Here is a 21,851-nt window from a genome sequence, read left to right as displayed (position 1 = left end):
ACTTGCGCAAAAAATGCGTTCACATAAAAAGAGCGAAGAATAATTATAACTTAAAAAATGTGTCAATAATGTATGTATATACTTAACACAGCAAGTTAAATTGGTGTGTGCAATTAAAGAGTTACAGTGTTATAATATAATCAAAATAATATATAAGTAAATATAAAAATACGAAAATAACGCACACTTATTTATATTTCACAACTTTTTAGCCCAACATTTGGTTCATATTTTTTTTTTTTTTTTTTTTTTTAAATAAATACGCTTTTCACAAAAAACAAATAGAGCTTATAATATTTTTCCAGGAGATATTTATTAACTTATTTAATATTTTTGATATTATTTTTAGTAAGTTTTTAATTCAAAATTTTACCTATTTTCTAAGAATTAAGAGACTATAATTTAATATTGTGGAAACTACCAAAAACGGTATTATTCTTTCAAACGTTAACAAAAGGTTTTTTTTTTTTTTTTTTTTTTTTTTTTGTTAACATACCATTGAGGAACTTGATCGTAAGACGACCGTGAACCAAAAGATGAATTCACATATATATATATTTATATATACATGTACATACTATTATTAATATGCTTAAATAACGGCGCTTTACAGTTTACGTTAGAAAAAAATGTTTCGTAAAAATAAGTTTTTACATGTTTGCAGTAATAATTACATATTTAATTAAACATAATACAAGTGCTTGCTAATCAAGATATGAAATTATGCTAAACGATTTGGATAAAGGTGATATAATAAAAAAACTTGCTATTAAATGTAATAATAGATATATTAAAAAGGTATATGCGTTAAAATAAAGGCCACCCATGCTAAACCAAATTTGACAAAAGCTATTTAGCTTAAATAAAAACAAATGAGAATATATATGTATGTATGTATGTATGTATATATATATATATATATATATTTAGAAATAGTCATAGGTATCTAAATTTTTTAGACAATTTGTTAACTTCATCTTTTGTTCATAGTCATCTAATTCTGGGTTAAACAAATTTTTTATTTTCGTCATCGATACATTTGCTAAGTTGTCTCCACACAGCAATATGTCATTTTTGTTGAACATTCTTAAGAGGAAGAAAAGGAGTGTAAAAATATATAGGCAAAAACTGAAACGTGCGTACATATATATATGTATATATATATTTATATTTATACACATTAACTTAATGCAATAGTAATGTTCATACTTTAGGGATATAATTCTTGATGACTCGACAGGATTAGGGTAGAAAATAATTAAAGGGTCCTTTGAAAAAAAATCGAAGTCCCATAATTCTACCCTGCCGTCATCAGAGCAGCAGATAAAGGATGTAGAATTATTAGGTAACCTGAACCGTCAAGAAAAAGGTGCATATATATATATATATATATATATATATATATATATATATATATACATAAACATTTATATGTACATTTATTTATCTATATATTTTTTTTTTTTTTTCATTATTAGTATGCATTTTTGAATTACCATAATATATCGTTGATTGAGGAAAAGGAATTCTTCGATTTAAATGTTGTAATTTGATTATTGCAGAACTTACTCCATAACTTTACTGTGCAGTCATCTCCAGCACTTAGAAAAATATCATGATCAAATTTATTTATTTTAATTTTATTAACAGTACCAAAATGTGCAACATAATAATTTAAATAGGATTTTTGATAGCAGCTATTACACCTGTATATTATGCCATTCTTTGTACCTAATTTTGTGAAAAGCAAAAATAATGTAGTACATTCCAAATGTCCCCACCATAGGTGCATGTTCTTTGTATAAATGCGTTGCTATTATGAATATATTTTTGCAACATGTTTAAAATATTAAATATATAAATAAAGAAATGTACCATAAAAATGTATTTAAAATGCTTTATACGTACACACATGTATATATATATATATATATATGTATGTATTTATGTACGTATTTATGTACGTATTTATGTATGTATGTCTGTGGGCACTTCTACAAGTATGATATGCACTAACCTAGGTAGTAGTACGAATGCGTCGGTTTGATTTTCTTGTCAATAATATTTTCCGTGATGTTCTTATAGTGATTCAGTAACTCTTCTTCCTTTGATATCTGTTTAGTATACTTTTCCACCACATCATTACTCTTATGATCTGCTATATTATTCACATCTATATCATTCATTGCTACAGTGTTCTCTGCTTTATTATTTATCCCTTCACACACATGATTAACTATTTGTTTCTGTTCATCTACTGATTCCTGATTTTTCCTATTTGCACAATTCTCAGTAAGGTGGTCATAAAGTTTTCCCTTTTCATTTAAATTGTTCGAAGAGTCTTTCCCTATATTGCTCATAATAAAATCTTGATCATGGTGCATATAGTTATCTATATCGATACATGTTATGGACGAATTAAATGGTTTATTCGCATGATTTTTATTTTCAAATACAGATGATAAATCTTGATATAAATCATTTTTTTTATTTTTTAAATACAAAATTTCTTTATTTTTTAATTCTTTTTCTATGTTCCATTGATATACAAACCCATTTTCATGTGCTGAATAAAAAACGCTTTCTAATGTATTATTGGTAGCAAAACTATTTTTAAAAGAGAAATCGTAAATAGGTTCAAAACAGTTTTCATAATAATTTTTTATTGTTGTTGATTTCAGAACAGGAGACTTATCACTATTTCTAATATCGTAAATATCAATATGCCCATTACACAATGCAGCTACTAAAATATTAGGATTAATATTAGAATATTTAATTTTCATAACACTCGTATTTAAGTTATATAATTTTAATGGGTATGTTGGATTGAGGAAACTAAATATAGCAATATTTCCCTTACTATTTTGAAAACTACCAATATCTAAAGTGTTAGAATAGCTAGCTGTTATGTAATCTTGATAGAACTTATTTGTATCTATTGATGTTACTATTTTCTCTAAATTTTTATAATGAAACTGAAACAGTTTATCTATTGATATATTCTTTATATATTTTTTTACTTTCGAATTATATAGCATATTGTTTTCCCTGTTTTCATTATATTCTCCATTCTGCTTATAATATACTATGTCATCATTGTCATAGTTATACTTAGATGAGTAATCATCTTGCTTAACTTCAGTACTTATTTTTATTCTATTACCATTTATAGATGAAAATTTTTCTTTCTTTTTTATTACATATGATATTCTTTTTTTCTCTATATTTTCTTTTACTGAAATTTGTTTTTTTTTTTCTTCATTACAATTATTTTTTAAAACATCATCTATGATTAACGTATTTATTTTATTTATCTTATCTTCTTTGCTCTCTTCATTTGTTATAATATCTAATATTTGATGATCTTTTTCAGGTTTATTCTCACCTTCTATTCCTATTTCTATGGTTAATTCTTTTTTATTATCCGAATTTTTATTCTGATCACTTACATTCTGCATGTGTAGATTTGTGCTAGAATCCTCCTTCTTGTCTGTAGTTTTTTCCTTTTTTTTTTTTTTTTTAATTCTCTTTCTGATTTCTTTCCTTAATTTGTTAGATAAAATTTCTTTATTAATTTTTTTTTTTTTTCTCTTTGATAAAATATCTAAACGTTCTTTTAGTAGATTAGTATAATCCATGTCACTTAAATTATTATTGAGAAAAACAACCAAATTATTATCACTTCTTTCATTTATGTCCCTTCCAGAATTTCTAGCTTCATTAATTGTATCAGTATCCTTGTTAATTAAATGAAAATTTATTAACTTTTTAAAATTATTTTTAATCTTAATTTTTACAATAATTTTTTTTTTTTTATAGTTAATATTTGGATTGGTAAGAGCATCATAATTTTCCCCGTCGAACATCTTTATGGTGTTATCTTTTCTTTTTGTTGATAAATAATTTACGTTAATGTTTTTATAAATCATTTGCTCATAAGAATAAATGTTTTGTACTATATGTTTTTCAATAGTTTTTAATATTTGTACAAAACTTGTTTTATTAAAATTTTTTTTTGGATTATTTATTTGCCATGGCATAACACTTGAGTCTTCTATATATTCTTGACCTTCCTCTGTATTATCATTCTGCTCTTTTTTCTTTTTAATTATTGACTTAATTAAATATTCATCTTCGCTAAAACTACCTTTAAAAGAGTAACATGAAAGAAAGGGTACGAAAAATATATAAATGGGGAAGGGTAAGGAAAGAGTTTTGTATGTAGATAAACACACATTTTGCTCTATTTTCTTATTTTTTTGTAAGTAGTTCCACAATACTAAAAAACATTTAGGAAGTTTATTAAACTCTAAGTGTATATAACTTTTAGATTAATTTCACTACTTTTCTCTTTGTAGCTAGTACAAAAAGAATAATAAAAAAGAAGGGGAGGGGGGAATAAAAAAGTTACTTGTTAAAAATTTCATCGTTTTCATGTTTTTAAATCTGTTCTTAGTTCTGAATGTTCTGCTTTTATTTGATAATGTTCGAGACATGTTTTTTGTTAAGAACAGTGTATTAAAAAGGGAGGTGTTATTCTTTTTAGATTTATAAAAAGATTTCGGTATGATTGTTGTATGTTTGTTATCAACAACATTTTTGTCAACTACTTGAACCCACATGTTCTTTTTTAAAATTATTCGTTCGTTAATGTTTAAGGAGTCTCCATATTCATCCATTATCTTTTTCAACTTTTTGTTTCTATATTTTATGAATTTTTTGTGCAATAATTCTGATCTGTACGAGGGAACAAATAGACGCACATACCCATATTATACATATAAGTGTATATATATATATGTATATAGGTATGCATATCCAGAAATGAACAAAACTGCGTTAGAATATATAACCATGAATTAGCATAAAAGAAGCGAACTTATGCTAGAATTACAGCTGTTACTACACACACCTTTAAAGTGACTAATTCATTTATGTGTTTAACTATTTAAATGTTTAATTTTTTTTTTTTTTTTTTTATTTCTTATAATTTAACATGTCTGAAGGGTTTCGTATGGATAATTTGTACAATTCATATAAATTCGTTTGGGAGCTTCTATTTTGCTTGCTAATAGTAGAAACATACACATCCTTATTTTTTCTGAATACATTTAAAGTTTGCATTGACTTATTTATGTAATTATTCTCATCATTATTTAATAATTTTTCATATCTTTTATTTTTTTCTTCAATTATCAATTTTTCTTCTTCTATATCATTTATTACATTTGGTATATTTAATAGAGTTATTGTTTCTGTTTCGCTTAATAAAATTTCTGAATAATATATATAGGAGAATAAATATGAAAGGTTGAAGAAGCAAAAAAAAAAAAAAAAAAAGAACTACAACAAATGTACAATAAAATTGACGATATAATTTTACCATCATAAGATTCTAAAATATCTTTTTCATCTTGAACGTATTTTAATGGGCTTCTTAGTTTTACATCTCTATGTATATACTTTTTTTTTTCTAGTGATATTTTTAAATTTTCGTCTAATATGCCCCTTATTTTTTCATGATCGTATGATTCTGTTATACCATCTTTTTTGGTGTCTCCCTCATTTTTATCATCAAAATGTTTTAGTAAATGGTCTAGTGAAGGGAAGAGAGGTTATATAAATATATATATATATATATATATATATACGTACGTATTTGCCTAATTTTCTAACAAAACCTTTTTCTTATTAAAAGAAAGAAATAGGAGGTGGAGGAAATAACTTTTATGCATGTGTTCACATAAGAAGCACACCCCTATTTCATCAGATGCTTATGTGGCTCTCACCAATTTGATCAAACGATTTCTTTGTTTCCGTTTCTTGAAAACTGAAATATATCGGCTTTGGTGTTATGTTTTTGTTATCTAAGATTATCTCAATATGATCATCTTCAAAGTAAGAAAGACATATAAAGTTACTGTAAAATTTTTTTTCTTGTTTATTCATTTTGAAGATATTTTTTGTTAAAAAGTTTCATATACTATTTATAACACTATTTATATATATACTTATATGTGTTTACCTTTAAAATCAGCATTCAGCTTATTCGACTTGTTAAAGCAAATTTTGCTCATATTGCTTTTAATTTTTTTAATAGTGCTCAAACCTTCTTCCATTGTTACTTATTATTGTTGATAAGTTTTATAGAGTTCTCAGTTGTGTATTATAATAGAAACACGTGTACAATATATTTTCTATATTTTGCAATAAATATCCTTACAATGCACATGCAAATATATGCACGTTCATATTACAGATATGAGGTTCTAGATATTGTGCATTTCCAGGATTCCCTATATAAATGGTAATAAAAACAACTTTGAATCCATTGTGTTATATACGTACATATATATATACATATATACACATTTTATTCTGAAAAATGTAATAAAAATACCTATTGTTAAAGCTGTGGTTTTTATAATTTTGCGCTTTTTCTAACACTCAAATATGCATATAGAAATAGTAATAAAATATTCGCATTATTTTTAAAATAACATCACTACATTTTTTGATATTTTTAATATTCTCATATGTGGAATAGGCAAGATTCACACGAAAAAAAAAAAAAAAAAAGAGAAAGTGAAAAATTCATAAAATTTTTTTTTTTTCACACTGCCGAGCAACAATTTAAGATGAAGATAAGGAAAGCTCATATAAAGGGAAAAAATAAGATTATAAAAAATGCTTAAATGTTATATATACATACACATATACATATATAAATATATGTTTATGCGTATATGTCATATATGTACTGTGCATGCCAAGTTATCACTAAACGAATGACTAACCTGTGGATGCAATGAAAATTAACAAGATGTTTGTCTTAAAAGTGAGAATGAGAAAATTAGGAAGAAGAAATGAAAAAAATTGTTTCAGCACAGTAAGTAATAAAAGTAGTAATTTTATTAATAAAAATGAAAGAGAACGTAATGTAAGTAGGGAAAAATTCTCTTTTCCAAAGGAAAAGTTTGATAATTTTAAACAAATTAATGTAAAAAATTTAAATAATAGGGAATTTTTATATTATATAGGATATGGCAGCAAGAATAAATTGTTAAATTTAGACGTTTTAAATAGTATAATGCAAGAATTGCAAATTAAAGTAATAAATAGTATAAATTGCATCACGACGGACTTTAATCAAAATGAAAAAAATATATTAAATTCGAAATGTTATCAAACAGAAGGTAACACAAAAAATCCTTTTTTTGATATACATGATTTAGTGAAAGTCTATTTAAACATCTGTTACATTAATTCTTATTTTTTTTTAAAGAAAAAATATGAAGAAAGATTGGACAAAATAAAGGAGAATGTTTTAAATAAAGAAAGAAATAATATGTATTGTAGTGAAGGACGTGTATTTGCTGAGAGTAATCTATTCTCAAAGAAGACAATAAATAATGTAAAGAGAAAGGGGGTAATAGGGATTGAAAAGGAAATAAAAGGAAAAAAAGAAGAAAAAGGAGAAACAAAAAAATCAGGAGAAAGCGAACTAACTTACAATAGTAATAGTTACACTAGCACGAGTGATCTATTTGAGAAAGATCACTTCATCTACACAAACATATCTGACAAGGACTATGAACATAACGAGTTTGTGTGCAATGAATATGTAAAAAATATATTTAATATACTTTCCATATTTTTTCTTCAAAATATAAATATTCTGAACAACCATTACTTATGCAGACTTTTTTATGGATATAACAAAAGTAAATTTTATAATGGAAGATATTTTAATAATTTATGTTTTGAAATAATTAAAAGAGTAAAAAAAATTAGGACATATCACTTATATTTGATACTAATGAACTCTTATTATTTAAATTATATAGATTCTATATTTGTTAAAATAGTACTGATTAATACAATTAGTAAACTTTCTCAATTACCGTGTGAAGCCATATGCCAAGTTATTCCAGTTGTCCCCTTATTTATAAGTTCAGAAAAATTATTTTTTAAAATTAATGTTATATATTCCAAAAAAATCGCAAGCTTTAATCAAATAAGTCATCTAATTAATTTATTTAAAAAGATGGTGCAGTACAACCTTATATCTCAGAAAAATATATTCTTAACTTTTAAATATTTAAATAAATTTATGAAAGTGAAAAAAAGTTTATTCAAAACAAGCAATTTTAAAAATAAAAATGTGAAGGAAGAGAGTACGAAAAAGACCAATGTGCATGAATTCAGTGCTTCAAATGATGATAGTGTAATAAACAATTTAATAGAAAACTTTGATACATTTACATATGAAGACAATAAAAAAAAAAAAAATATCATGGAAATTAGTCTAGATAAAAATTCATTAAAGGATAATAATCTTCTAACTTTTAGAAATGTCAATGCAAAATTTAAGAATGGTAATGTATATACAAAAGAAGTAAATGGTGAGTTGAAAAACGAAAACTTTTGCATAACGGAAGAAGAAGAGGAAGGAGCAGTAGAAGTAGTAGAAGGAGTAGTAGGAGAAGTAGTAGAAGACACGTTAGAAAATGCAGAGGAAGAATATCGCAACAAGAGCGAACTTATTAGATATAATGAAAACTATGTTGATGATACGACAGAGAGTACTTACAAAAAGGAGAAATTATTTTTTAATTTAAAAATAATTGAAATGCACCTAAAGCACGATTTCAAAAGCATATATTGTCTTTTTCCTAATGATTACAAGAATTTTCTTCAAAAAGTTAAAAACATTTCATGTACTTTTAATAAGAATATGCAAGGAGAAAAATTAATTTATATTTTAAAAAAATACATGAAAATGTTAAACTACAAATTTATAACTTTTACTCATGGGCCATATATTTTACATATCTGTGACCCTTTTCATAAAATATATCTAGATTGGAAAAATGGCTGGAAATTATACCCATCGTATGAACAAGTTTCTCAAAAAAATTTTGAAATGAATAAAATTAATCATCTAAAGAAAGAAGGATTTAATGAAATTTTAATTTGCCATGATTCTTTTACAAAGTGTCAAAATGAACAGGAAAAATTGAAATATTTGAACTGTATTTTGCGGCATACAAAGTTTTCAAAGTGTACTACCATCATGAATGAAAAAGGTAAATTCCATGGTCCGCTGGAATTAATGGATATATATGTATAGATTATAAATTAAAAAAAATAATTTTTTTCTGCGTCATCTTATTGCAAAGTAGCATTATCTATTTATATATATATATATATATATCCTTTCCTTGTAAAGCATTTTCTTTAATTTTGTTCTCTTTTATATTGTGTTATTCGCTGTTTTGCTTTTTTTTTTTTTTTTTTCTTTATGTGTTCCAGGGGAGTAAAGTACTCCTTTTTAAGGTTTTGTCCTTTTTAAATATTAATTTTTTTTTTTGTGTACGGTGACACACATTATTTGTCTATATGCAACTCTATATATGTACATTCAATGTTATATTTTCTTTTTTCTTTTTTCTTTTTTCTTTTTTTTTTTTTTTTTTTAAATATGTAATATGCCTTATATTACAACATTTAACACTTTTTATTTTAAAGAAAACAGTTTTTACAACAATACTCACATGCCTATTTGGAACAATTTTAGATATAGTAATGTAAAACGTTGGTTTATTCTCAAATGCATGTAAGCGATACATATATATATATATATATATATATATGTGTACATTTCTGTATATATACATGTGTATATATGCTATTTTTGAGACAGAATAATATTAAAAAAATATTATAATAATAAAAATCACAAACAAATAATTCTGATGAGCTTTTAATTAAAATTTCTAATAAACCTTTTTTGTATTATTTCTTTTTATATTGTAACTTCTTTCAAATTATATGTCGAGAATTTTTACTTGCCCTACATGGAGTGAAAAGATATTTCTTCATTATTCTATATTTAAAAAATACCTTTTTTCCTCCTGTTTTGTATTTACTTACGGCAAATTTACATAAACAGTGTATTTCGTATTTATACCTATATATATATATACATATACAGGTAGGTATAGGTAACAAACGCACGAACTCACATGCACACGTATCCTAATTTAAAAGAAGTATGCATACAAATATGACGAAAACGTTATCTTGTTTATATCATAAAAATTTTCATACGTGTAAATGTAATCAAAATTTAATTTATTGTATAAATTTATAGCGGCTTTATTATAATCTATTACATGCAAATAGATGTATAAAGGAATTGATGCATCTTCATCATTATTATAGATATGTGACCTCTTGGTTTTTACATTTCTCAAGTAAAAAAAAGGTCTGTCTTTTAAATTATGAGCACAAAAGTTATTTAAAAAGAAATCTAAAATTTTACTATTTATGCCAGAGCAGTACCTAGGATTATTATATGGGGGGAAATTAACAATGTATGAAATTTTTTTTTTTTTTGGAATCTCTCCGTTTGTTATTATTTCTGAATTTTTATTATGAATAATATCATACAAATAATGTAAATAGTCATTCAGTATAATTTGTTTATAGCATGCCCCTATTACCCCGTTGCATATGCTGTAGTTTTTTGATCTTTCTCTATTCCGTTTATTTTTACATTTGTTACCATTATTCGTACTATTATTCATATTCTTTAAATCATCTCTTTGAATTGTGCAAAAATTTGTATTTTGTAATTTGTAATGATCCTTAGTAGCCTCACCAGAGATATCACAGGGACTGATATTACCTAACGTCTCTTCTTTACTTCTTACCCCCTTTGTAATATCTACTCCATTTGTCATATTATTATACAGATTTGTATTAATAATATCACAATGATTCCCTAACACATGCCCCATTTGCTTTATTAATTCATTTTCTTTATTTCCATTTGTTTTTTCACACATTTTATTATATTCCCTGCTTTTTAGGTTTTCTCTTTGTACTTTTTCCATTTTCCTGTGTAATTTTTCTTCTTCCATATCTTTTCCATATTGACAAAAGCGATGATGTTTCATTTCAATGTCTGATAAAACTTTTTCATCATTTAAAATTGTGCAAAGCTCGTCCATAGAACTGTCTGATAGTATACCCTCGTCAAACGTATCATTTGTTGTACATTCGTCTTTTAAATTATTAGATAAACTATAAAATGCATCATTATCTATGTAACAGTAAATTTTATTATTATACAAAAATATTCTATATATAATGAAATAAAAATAAAACAAAGTATAATCAATGAGATAGGAAGCTAAATTTAGACCTCTAAAATATTCACTTATTCCCACTGTTAATATGTAAACACTATTAATTTTTTTTTTAATGTATTTTTTTGTTATATCTTTAATATTTTCATTCATATAAATTTCTTCATATAATTTTTTTTCAAAGTAAATATCCTTATTTATATTTTGAATTTTCAGAATATTTAAATCACCTAGAACATTGTTTACACTTAGAAGTTTTTCTTTTTTTTTTCCTTCCAACGAATTGTCCCAACAATTATTAATATGATCATTATTTGTTATAAAATTGAATGTCGATGATTTTATTGCTTCCTTTTTATCGTTTATTTTAGCTTCTGTATTTCTATGTTCTTTTTCCACTCTTTGATTAATTTTACAATTATTGCACGTATACATGTTGTTTTTATCCTTTCCATTATTATTAACATTTTTGTCTAAAGGAATATAATTATCTAAAAAATTTATAGAAGTATCATACATATACTTTAAATAATTTTTCTCTTTTTTAAGATTATTGGATTTTTTTCTAAAATGATTATATATATTAATAAAATCCTTTTCATTTTTAACATCTTGGTAATTAATTAAAGTCGATATGCTACCGATTAAATAATCTTTTTTTATTTTATTTTTTTTAATAGGATTATATAAAAGTAACGTTTCTTTATTTAAGCACATATTTTCCTTCACACCATTTGTACGTTTATCTTGATCTGTGCCATTTCTCTCCTCATATATTATACTTTTCTCCTTTAGTTGATTGTATATGTCATGAATATTACTATTATTATTATTATATATTTCATTATTACTACCTTGATATTTGTTAAGATATTCATTAATATAATCTCTAACATCGTCATAATTTGATCTATTATTCTGCTTTTTGTCAGAAATGAAAAGATTTTCTTTATCACAATAATTATAATTGTTTTTTTCCTCATTTTCTCTGCAATACCCTGTGGATTCATATTTACCAATGTTGTCTTCTTTTTTATAATCCTTTTTCAACAAATCATTATTGTAGCAGTTATTATTTCCAAAAGTTCTACTACCATTAATAAACAAATTCATTTTTTCTTTTTTTAAATTATCTTCGTTATTTATATTTCCCTTCAATTTCATTTCAAGATAATTGCACTTGTCCCCGTTCGCAATAGAATCCACATTCGAGGATGCAATCTTCGTACATTTTTGAGTATTCAGATTTTCATTTTCTTTGTAATTAGTACTATTAATAAAATTTTCATTTTTCCTTTCATTAATTAGGTTATCCTTTTCCATGTGATATAAATTATTTTTTGGAATATTTTTAAAGGAACCATTTTCATAATCATTATATTTTACGTGAGAATTATTAGAGCGTTTGTTCTTATTAATTCTGCTATTAGTGTCATCTATAAATTTTATGTAATCCAGTAAAATCTCTTTTTCAGTAATATTTTCTATAGGTTTATTTCTTACCATTTTGGTAATATAATCACTATTAACATAATCAATAAACGAAAAGGGTAAAAAGGCCCCTAATGAAAATATTTCTTCTTCCTTCCATTTTTTATTTATTTTTTTTTCTCCACCAATATCCATATCTACTGAATTAGTTAACGAATTACATTCTTCTGAATTCATAAATTTTTTATTTAAATCATTATCCATGTCATCATCATTATAATCCGAATGTTCATTTAGTGCCTTGGTCTCCTCCACTTTATTTACTTTTATTCTATGTATATAATTATCTGCTGAATTAGAATTTATTAAGTTTTTTATTTCTCCCTTTATATTGATATGGTCAGAATCATTTAGGTCATTGCCCCTGCTGTTATGATAAGATCGATTGTTCAGATGATCACGAATGTTAGTATAATCATAATTGCTAGGGGGATAATCAATGTTATGATAGCTTTGATTCATCTCATTATTACTTCCATTACTGTTATTGCTTGTATTGTTGCAATTGCCATTAATATTACCATGGAAGCTCCTATTGTTATTAATCCCTTTTGAAACAGTGTCATTGCAATTATAATTATTACTGCAGCTGCTGTATCTTTTATTATTTACATTATTTCGTAATGAATTGGAAATCTTATCAGTAATTTTTATAATATCATCATCTATTATTTTATTATCATCAAAATTGCAAATACTAAAATAAAAATCTGCATGATACTTAACAGGAAATAATTCTTTATGCAAATCAAAAACATCTTCAATGTCAACATCTTTTAAAAAACGAAAATATATTAAATTTAAAATATTAATTTTCTTTAGTATTTTATGTAATAATATTTCCCTATCTTCACGCAGATCTAAAAATAATCGAGAACTTAAAATTTGTTCATGCATGTCATTGCGTAAAGCAGATGACGTTGACAGAAATCTTTGCTTCTTTTGCTTTTTAAATAACCCTAAAACATTATTTACAACCTTATCGTATTGGAATTCAATAAAATTACTTTTTTTATTTCTGGAGTGCACATTCTCATCACCCCTTTTAAGGGAATTTAAAAAATTCAAATTTATGTCGTTCTTGTCTTCATTATATCTGTCCATATTTCATTATTATTACTATTATTGTTAATTTTTTTTTTTTTTTTTTTCGCCTATTTCAACATTTTAAATAAATTAAAACGACTTTTTCGTTATCTCTTATTGTTCTTGTCTTTTTTACATATAAGCTATGAAAATATGTACACGTGTATATGTATATATATGTTTTGGCATGTGCATATATTTTTATACTCATGAGTACTCGTGTACGCGTATGGATATATGTGTGTATGTTCACAGATATTAATGTACATATATATATATAAATATATATATGTATATATATGCATATATATGCACGTCCTTAATTTTAAGTTGTAATTACAAATACTTCAAAATTGTAATAAATTAATACATACTTTATTATATGTTTAAATTGTACATACAATTTATTCATTTATTTATTTTACTTATTTGGGAAGAATTCTTCATAATACGTTATCTCAATTTTTTTTAATATATGTATATATACATGTACACATCCAAATGTTATTATGTATACATTTATTTATACATGAACATATACTTGTACTTAGCTGTTAAAGAATTAGACTAGTCAAAATTAAAAAATATTATATTTTTTAAAAAAAAATTTCAATTAAAAAGGAGAAAGACATTCCAATAAAATGAAAAGATATTATAAAAAAATGGAAGCATTAAAATAGTGTTGTATAAGAATAATAAATAAAAAGAATTTAGATTGAACATTAAAAAAAAAAAAAATAAAATAAACATATCACATATTATAAATTTGTATATATAATAAAACAAAAAAAAGGTAAGCATACGAAATAATATTATAATGTATAAAAAATAAGGCATTTTTTAAATTAAAAAAAATAAAATAAAATCCATAGACCAAGAATATTTCATCAATAATGAATACAATAATAAAAATATTTTCACATATAACCGAACAAAGCAGAAAATAGATAAATGATGCAATTGTTCAATAAAACAGTTACATATGTTTAACAAAATCGTATAATAATTTATGTAATAATATATAACCACATAAAAAATAAATACACTACTGTTTGTAATAATATATAACCACATAAAAAATAAATACACTGCTATTTGCAATTATAAATAACCACATAAAAATTAAATTCAATTATAAAAAAATATAATGACATATCATAATATAATAAAACATAATATGATAAAATATTGAAAAGTATAACTTAATATTAAATTCACATTAATATACAGATATTAAAAGTTATTAACTATAGTATTTTAACTGTTAGCAATTTAAGAAAATTATTGCTCAAGTTGGGATGAGCAAACGACTTAATAATGTTCATTTATAATTTTTCCTTGTGATAAAAAGGAAATAAATAATATAAAATAAAATGGGAAACAAGAGCTTATTTTATGAAAAAGAAAAATTATAATATATTTCTCCTCCATAGCAATAATCTTTTTTATCCTTTTTAAACAAGAAACTTGAAATTATTATATATTGTATGGGTTTTTGAAAGAGAAAAGAAAAAGAAAAAAAAACCTCAATAAAGGCAATTATGTAAGTTTATATACATAATTTGAATATTATAATATCTGCATATTATAATTATTATATGTATATTTATTAATAAAGTCAAAATATCGTTGTCAAACTGTTTTGCATACTTTTTTTTTTTTATTTATATATATTTTTAGAAGGAATTAATGTGTTCAGGGTTCTAAATAATAATATTAAGCAAAAATATACATTTAATTCTTGTACTTATATAAATAGATATATAATCAATGTTCCTGATTAAACACCTTTTAGTTGTATGATGTATATTTCATTAACTTGTAAAATAATGTTTAAGTGTATGGACTAATTGTATAGCGTTAGAATGTATACTAATGTTTTTAATAGTACTGTTCGTATTCACTATTTCATTTTTCATTATATTATTTTATTGGAATTATTTTAAAAAAAATATTCATGTTCTATACCATTTCGCATGAATACCATTTTGGGAAATTTTGCTATGTTTATTTATTCTTCCATACAAATTTCATGTAAGATTTTAAAATATTACGATTAGCAAGTGTCATGAAGGTAAATGCAGCTATTATTAATTTGCTCACATGCATATACTGTTAGATCAAATTTAAATAATAATTATAAATATTGCAATATGGGGAAATATTCCTATGTGTTATTATTCTAGAGATCTAAATAATTTATGGTATAAATTTCATTATGTTTAAGTGAACTATTATTTATATTTCTATAATACTTAAAAAAAATTAAAATTATTTTCTTTTTCATTTTATATTATTTTTATATATAATAAAAATAAAACGAGTTTTAAGGGTTTATGCTATCCTCTCAAATTTGAGAACTGAAAAAAAAACTAAAATATGAGTAATAATATAATGAAATTCGAATATATATATATATATAATTTATCATATTTATTTTATTCTTTTTTAAAGAATAATATGGAAGAGCATAAATGTAAAAGTACATGAATAAAAAGAATGAGAAGAATTAAATATACACATAAAAAAATAAATGCTTAAAAAAGGTGTGCAAATATGTTTTCTCTTAAAAGTATATACATATAAATATATATAATACAAAGTTCACTGTACTACAAATAGTTTAGCTATTTTTCTTTGTAGAGTCTCAAATTAACCCTTTTCTTATCTCTTTTTTTTTTTTTTTTCTATGTGTTTATTCCTCTGTAATTAATTCAAACTATAATATTATTCCAGTTTTCAATTTTATTTCTTCAGGACCATTAATCAATATTTTCTAAATGTTAAGCTCCAAATATTTGCATATTACATTATATAAACATATATATACACATATATATTTACGCACACACACACACATGCACATATACGCGTACATATATGTATATATGATGTGCGTATTCTGATAAACAGTTCCTTTGCCACTTCGATTTCCTTTCTGTAGCTGTTAAAAATGTTATTATAGTGTAAAATTATTCTTTCTCATCATTAACTCTCCTTAGGTATTCATTTGCATCATTTACGTCTTTATTTGAATAAAATTCGGAGTTCTTAAATTTAATAATACCATATACATTTATTGCGCAAGGAAAAAATAAAAAAGAAAAAGCCGTGTATGGTTTGTACAAATTTGTAAGGTCCCTCCACATGGTAAAAAAAGTGTAAAATAAGATTGCCATTTTACCTCCAAATTAGTTCAATGTAAATATATTATACTTATGTATCTTTTATCTCAAGCGAATATGTCATTACAAATCATACTTGTTTCATGTATGTATGTATGAATAAATATACATATATTTTTTTTTGTACATTATATTCCTATATAAATATATATATATATATATGTAAATGTTCTGTATTATAAATATGAAATATTGTAAAAAAATAAATTTTCCAGCAGTTTTAAGGTTTCAACAGAAATATATAGCTTTCACGAATTTTCTTCTTATATTTTTGTGTATTTAATAAGTGTTTCATTTTTTTGAATTTTAAAATATACAATAAATATAATAAAAAAAAAAAAAATTATAATAAAATAAAATGTAATGAAGTAAGATAAAATAAAAAAAATAATAAAAGAAAAGAAATTAAATTATATTAAAATGAAATCGAATTAAATTAAAACTACAAAGGTAAAGCACACTGGTCGTTACATAGCACTGCATTCAATTATTGTGGTTTTAATTTTTATATAATTGGAACAAATATGTAAGTCATCGAGTTTTTATAATATAATGTATGTATCAAAGAAGGAGTAAGTAAAAATATAATATAAAATGAAATAATTTAAATTGATCAGTTAAAGATTTGAAAGAATTCAAAAAAAAAAAAAAAAAAAAAATGCATGTAAATTTGGAACTGCAAAACGTATTACCTATAAAGGAATTAAAAAGTTTTCAAGGATACACAGTTACGCAATAATTTAAAAGTTTTTTTGTTTATTAAAGAAAAATAGAAAAAATGAGCTACTTACTATATACCAACCTTTTGAAATGCTCTTAAAACATATAATTTCAGGTGAGAGGTGCTCGCATTTTGTTCAGTTCAATATAAGCTTTCTATTTAAGAATAAAAAAAAGAACGTGTCCATATTTAAAAGATTTAATTCATTCGATAAAACTTATGAAAAGGGAAAAGGAGGCATAAATTCCTCATTTATATACAGTCATGAGAAAAATAAAAAAAATGGCTCGAGTTCTTTAAAAAATACAAACAATTGTCAGCATGTAGAAGAAACAAGGAAACAATTTGAGACAGAATCTAGGAGTGAATATACATGCAAAAATATTGAAGAAGAAAAGGATATTTCGTCAAACGCTTCTGATGGTGAACGTGTTGAAGGCTGGGAAGAAGTAAAGAATTATTCCAATGAAGACACAAAATACACGTATGATGATGAATGGGCAAAGGATGAAAATGAACTAAATAGAGTTGAGCATACTGAAGAATTAGAAGAAGATATAGACGCACTACTGTTTACGAATAACTTGAATTCCAGTTTAATTGGGAACCTGTGGCATGCATCAGCAAATAGCATATATAGAGAGTCATTTAAAAATGTAATTGTTTCTAAGGAATATTATAAAAATGAAGAAAATTCATATATTAATTGTGATGAAAGAGGTGAGAATTATTTGAGTAATGAAACCTATTCAGATAAGAAGGAAGAGTTAAATCGTAGAATGGAGAAAAAGTATTCTTTAAAAGATAACAAATATGAAATTAACAATAATTTAAAAAATGAAATGAACAGGGATAAAAATAGTGGAGTACATACGTTTACACAAAATAAAATAGAAAATAAGGAAAGACATAAGCCTACTTTTAACGAAGCTTGTGTGTTAGATAACAATAAAATGAAAATGAATTCGTTTATTAACGAAATATACGAAGAGGAAAAGAAAGAAGTGGAAAAAATGAAGGAATTTTTTGAAAAGAATGAAAAAGATTTTATGAAATTTAGAAATTCAGTTCTTTGTAAATTAAAAATATCCGAAGAGTTGCCAAAAAAATTTAAACATTTAAGTAAAGACACATATGTGTTTAACACAGAAAAGAACAAGGAAGAATATTATAAAAAATTAATTAATTCTTTAAATTGTGAAAATAATAACACAGCGTATAATAATAAAAAAAAAAAAAAAAATGTAAATTATGATAAAATTGAAACAATAAAAATATTAGATATTGATAGTTTACCATGTAATATATTAAACCATTTATTCGCATATAAAATTGTGAAAAATTGCAGTGCAGAATTATGTTTAAAAATAATAAGTAGAATAGGAATGTATAGAGATAAATACTCTCAAGTCTCTTATGAAAATATGATTAATTATTTAGGTCAAATAATTAATAGTAATAATAATGCAGAAATAATTGCACTTTTTTCGAGATGTTATGAAACGGTGAGCATACCATTTCTAGTTAATTATGTAAGAAAATATGGAACATTTTCAAGATCTTTTATTGTTAATATGTATGATAAATATTTTAGAAAAAGATTATTTGATTTTGTAAGATATGAAAATAATATGGGCATAAGAAAAATACCAAATATATTAACACATCCCTATCATTTATCATCGTACATTAAATTATTAGGTGAATGTTCAGCTAAAAAAGATATGTACATACAACTAAAAATGAGGGGGCATATTCCAAACTCTATTAATTTTAATAACAGTGAAAAAACACTGGACAATGTTAATTATATAATGAATGAAGCTAGTAACACAAAAATTAAGAAAGTAAATGTGAGAAATGATAACAAGAAACTAACTAATAATAAATATGTTGAAAGACCAAAAATATATGATGCTATTTTATCAGCAGAATACACGGGACTTCCCCTTGAACATTTTGTCGACAAAGAAGCAAAAGAGAAAGAAGAACCTTTGGTAAATTTTAACAGTCAAACAGAAGAGCAGTTAGAAGCAGAATGCCATAATTTAGTAAATTATCCAAATACTAATTCTTTGTTTAATAAAATACAGATGAGGGATGGACAAAATGTAGGAAAGGAAAAGGAACCCACAGAACCAGAACAAGTTGAACAATTTTATAATATGGAAAATATTGCTCTTGCAGAAGGGAATCTAAATGATTTTGTGTTAGAAGATGAAATTAGGGAAGTTCATAACTATAATGATAATAATAATAATGGAAATAACAGTGACCATGTCAGTTTAATAGAAAATATACATTACACTGACATGGAGCATACAACGGATGGGGAGTGCAGAGAAAACATAAATTTTATTCTTGATGAAGATTGCGATATATATCTGTATAAAGGATTTAATAAATTGAACAAATCATCTTTCAAATTACAGACAAAGCTAGTAAAGGAAGAAGATAAAAATGAAAATGAATTAGCTACCTATTCAAATGATCATGACTGCTATGAAGAAATAGAACAGGGTGAGGAAAATAAGAAATCCTTATGGGAGTTACCGTGGAAATCTACGAAAAAAAATTCTTTCTTTTTCAAAGGTCGTTTTTTTAAAATTTTACCAAATGTGGGATGGTCTGAAATTAAAGATGTATCAAAAAGATATATAAGACCAAAAAGAAAAAGAACAAAACATTATATTCGAAGAAAAAGAGTTTTACAAAAAAAAATTAAAATTAATTTGTTTAAAAAAAAAATTTTAGAAAAATAAATTAAAATACATAAATATATATTTTTATTAAAAAAAAATATGTATATTCATATTTCAAAGGAGAAACAGAATTAAAATTATTTATGAAAATACGCATGTTTGCATGAATGATAAATAATAATGGTTGTGCGTATTTGTTTATTTACAACTTACAGAATTTCATTTATATGGGTACTATTACTTTTAAACACAAATTATCCATAAATATGTATTACATATGTCACCATATATATATATATATATGCAAATAAATGATTAGTTATATATTATTTATTTTTTTTTAATTTAACTTATTTATCAATTTAAGGATTCTTAAGTAATATCATAATATTAATGTCTAAAAGTAATTTTTAAAAAATGAGCATAACTCACTAATTTTTTGTTATTCATTTAATGATTAAATATAAAAAAAATAATAATACGTGTTATCGATTTTATCCCTTTTTAATAAAGAAACACCATATGTTAAAGATATATCTTGTGCCCATCTTCAAGTATTCATTTTTATAATTAAATATTTGTGCATTTGTCTGCTATTAAAAAAAGGAAAAAGCTGATTTAAACTTATTTTGCAATAAGGGGAAATTTCTTAACTAAATTGATATGATCTTGTCATCATTTTAGGTGTAACTATTACTTTACATTCAACTTAATAATGAGTTGTCGAATATACAAAAGTATAAAATTTCACTACTTTCTATGCGATTTATGCCCCTTTTTCAAAATCAGTCCAAGTGTAAATAAATAATAATTATATCCTGCCTTTCCCTTTATTTACAATTTATGTTGCTCTTGTTTTGTATTTTCATTCTGAAATAACTCCGTAGCTGGAGAAGTACTTGATGTTAAGGATAACATTCTTTCTATATAGAAATCATTATAATCATCTCTAAAAGTTCTAAAACATAAGGGCTCTAATGATGTTTTTCTTATGTAGTTGTCCCATCCTTTCATTAAATTTCCTCCATTAAGGTTACAGTTTTGGTGATACTCTGTTTCAAGTCTTAAAATTTTTTCTTCTAAGGCTTTTATTGAGTTTTCTAATTTTTTTTTGCATTTTATAATATCGCGTTTTACTTTATGCTTCATTTTTATTTCAATTTCATGAAAAAAATATATATATATATATTAATGAAACTATAAGAACATTATAACTCGTAATTAAAAAAATATTATCTCTTAATGAGTTTTACTGTACTGTATTATATTTTTTTTTATTTTAATTTTTATCATGATAATTTACATTTTTTTACAATTTTATGTATCGTATATATATATATATATATATATATATTTACATATACATGATAAATATCTTATTTTTTTGAAGCATTGTATACTCTTAAAATTTCTTATTCTTGCAAAAATCAAAAGAAATATTTTTTTTCCTGTTGCGTCTTCTCCACATGCACAATATTGTATGTATATATATTTTTTCTAAAATAAA

At 23.8% G+C, this 21,851-nt stretch overlaps 5 protein-coding genes across 5 annotated transcripts; 2 read left to right on the top strand and 3 right to left on the bottom strand.

The window, feature by feature from the left end:
* Positions 1 to 926: 926 nt before the first annotated feature.
* Positions 927 to 6,122, bottom strand: PmUG01_14047200 (WD repeat-containing protein, putative; the record flags this gene model as incomplete). The annotated part of the gene is made up of 9 exons (XM_029008039.1): positions 927 to 1,086; positions 1,210 to 1,350; positions 1,497 to 1,731; positions 2,018 to 4,150; positions 4,415 to 4,740; positions 5,000 to 5,279; positions 5,387 to 5,599; positions 5,793 to 5,894; positions 6,029 to 6,122. The coding sequence occupies 9 exons, from the start codon at positions 6,120 to 6,122 to the stop codon at positions 927 to 929; spliced, it is 3,684 nt and encodes a 1,227-aa protein (XP_028864368.1).
* Positions 6,123 to 6,826: 704 nt separating this feature from the next.
* PmUG01_14047100 (conserved Plasmodium protein, unknown function) lies at positions 6,827 to 9,136 on the top strand (the record flags this gene model as incomplete). The annotated part of the gene is made up of 1 exon (XM_029008038.1): positions 6,827 to 9,136. One exon carries the CDS (start codon positions 6,827 to 6,829, stop codon positions 9,134 to 9,136), a length of 2,310 nt encoding a protein of 769 aa, XP_028864367.1.
* A 913-nt stretch (positions 9,137 to 10,049) lies between these two features.
* On the bottom strand, positions 10,050 to 13,754 carry PmUG01_14047000 (asparagine-rich antigen, putative; the record flags this gene model as incomplete). The annotated part of the gene is made up of 1 exon (XM_029008037.1): positions 10,050 to 13,754. One exon carries the CDS (start codon positions 13,752 to 13,754, stop codon positions 10,050 to 10,052), a length of 3,705 nt encoding a protein of 1,234 aa, XP_028864366.1.
* Positions 13,755 to 17,731: 3,977 nt separating this feature from the next.
* On the top strand, positions 17,732 to 20,404 carry PmUG01_14046900 (conserved Plasmodium protein, unknown function; the record flags this gene model as incomplete). The annotated part of the gene is made up of 1 exon (XM_029008036.1): positions 17,732 to 20,404. The coding sequence occupies one exon, from the start codon at positions 17,732 to 17,734 to the stop codon at positions 20,402 to 20,404; it is 2,673 nt and encodes an 890-aa protein (XP_028864365.1).
* A 774-nt stretch (positions 20,405 to 21,178) lies between these two features.
* Positions 21,179 to 21,493, bottom strand: PmUG01_14046800 (histone acetyltransferase subunit NuA4, putative; the record flags this gene model as incomplete). The annotated part of the gene is made up of 1 exon (XM_029008035.1): positions 21,179 to 21,493. The coding sequence occupies one exon, from the start codon at positions 21,491 to 21,493 to the stop codon at positions 21,179 to 21,181; it is 315 nt and encodes a 104-aa protein (XP_028864364.1).
* Between the last annotated feature and the right edge of the window lie 358 nt (positions 21,494 to 21,851).

The sequence above is a fragment of the Plasmodium malariae genome, assembly GCF_900090045.1.
Source record: "Plasmodium malariae genome assembly, chromosome: 14".
Lineage (NCBI taxonomy): Eukaryota > Apicomplexa > Aconoidasida > Haemosporida > Plasmodiidae > Plasmodium > Plasmodium malariae.
This window is presented reverse-complemented; position numbering and strand designations above follow the sequence as displayed.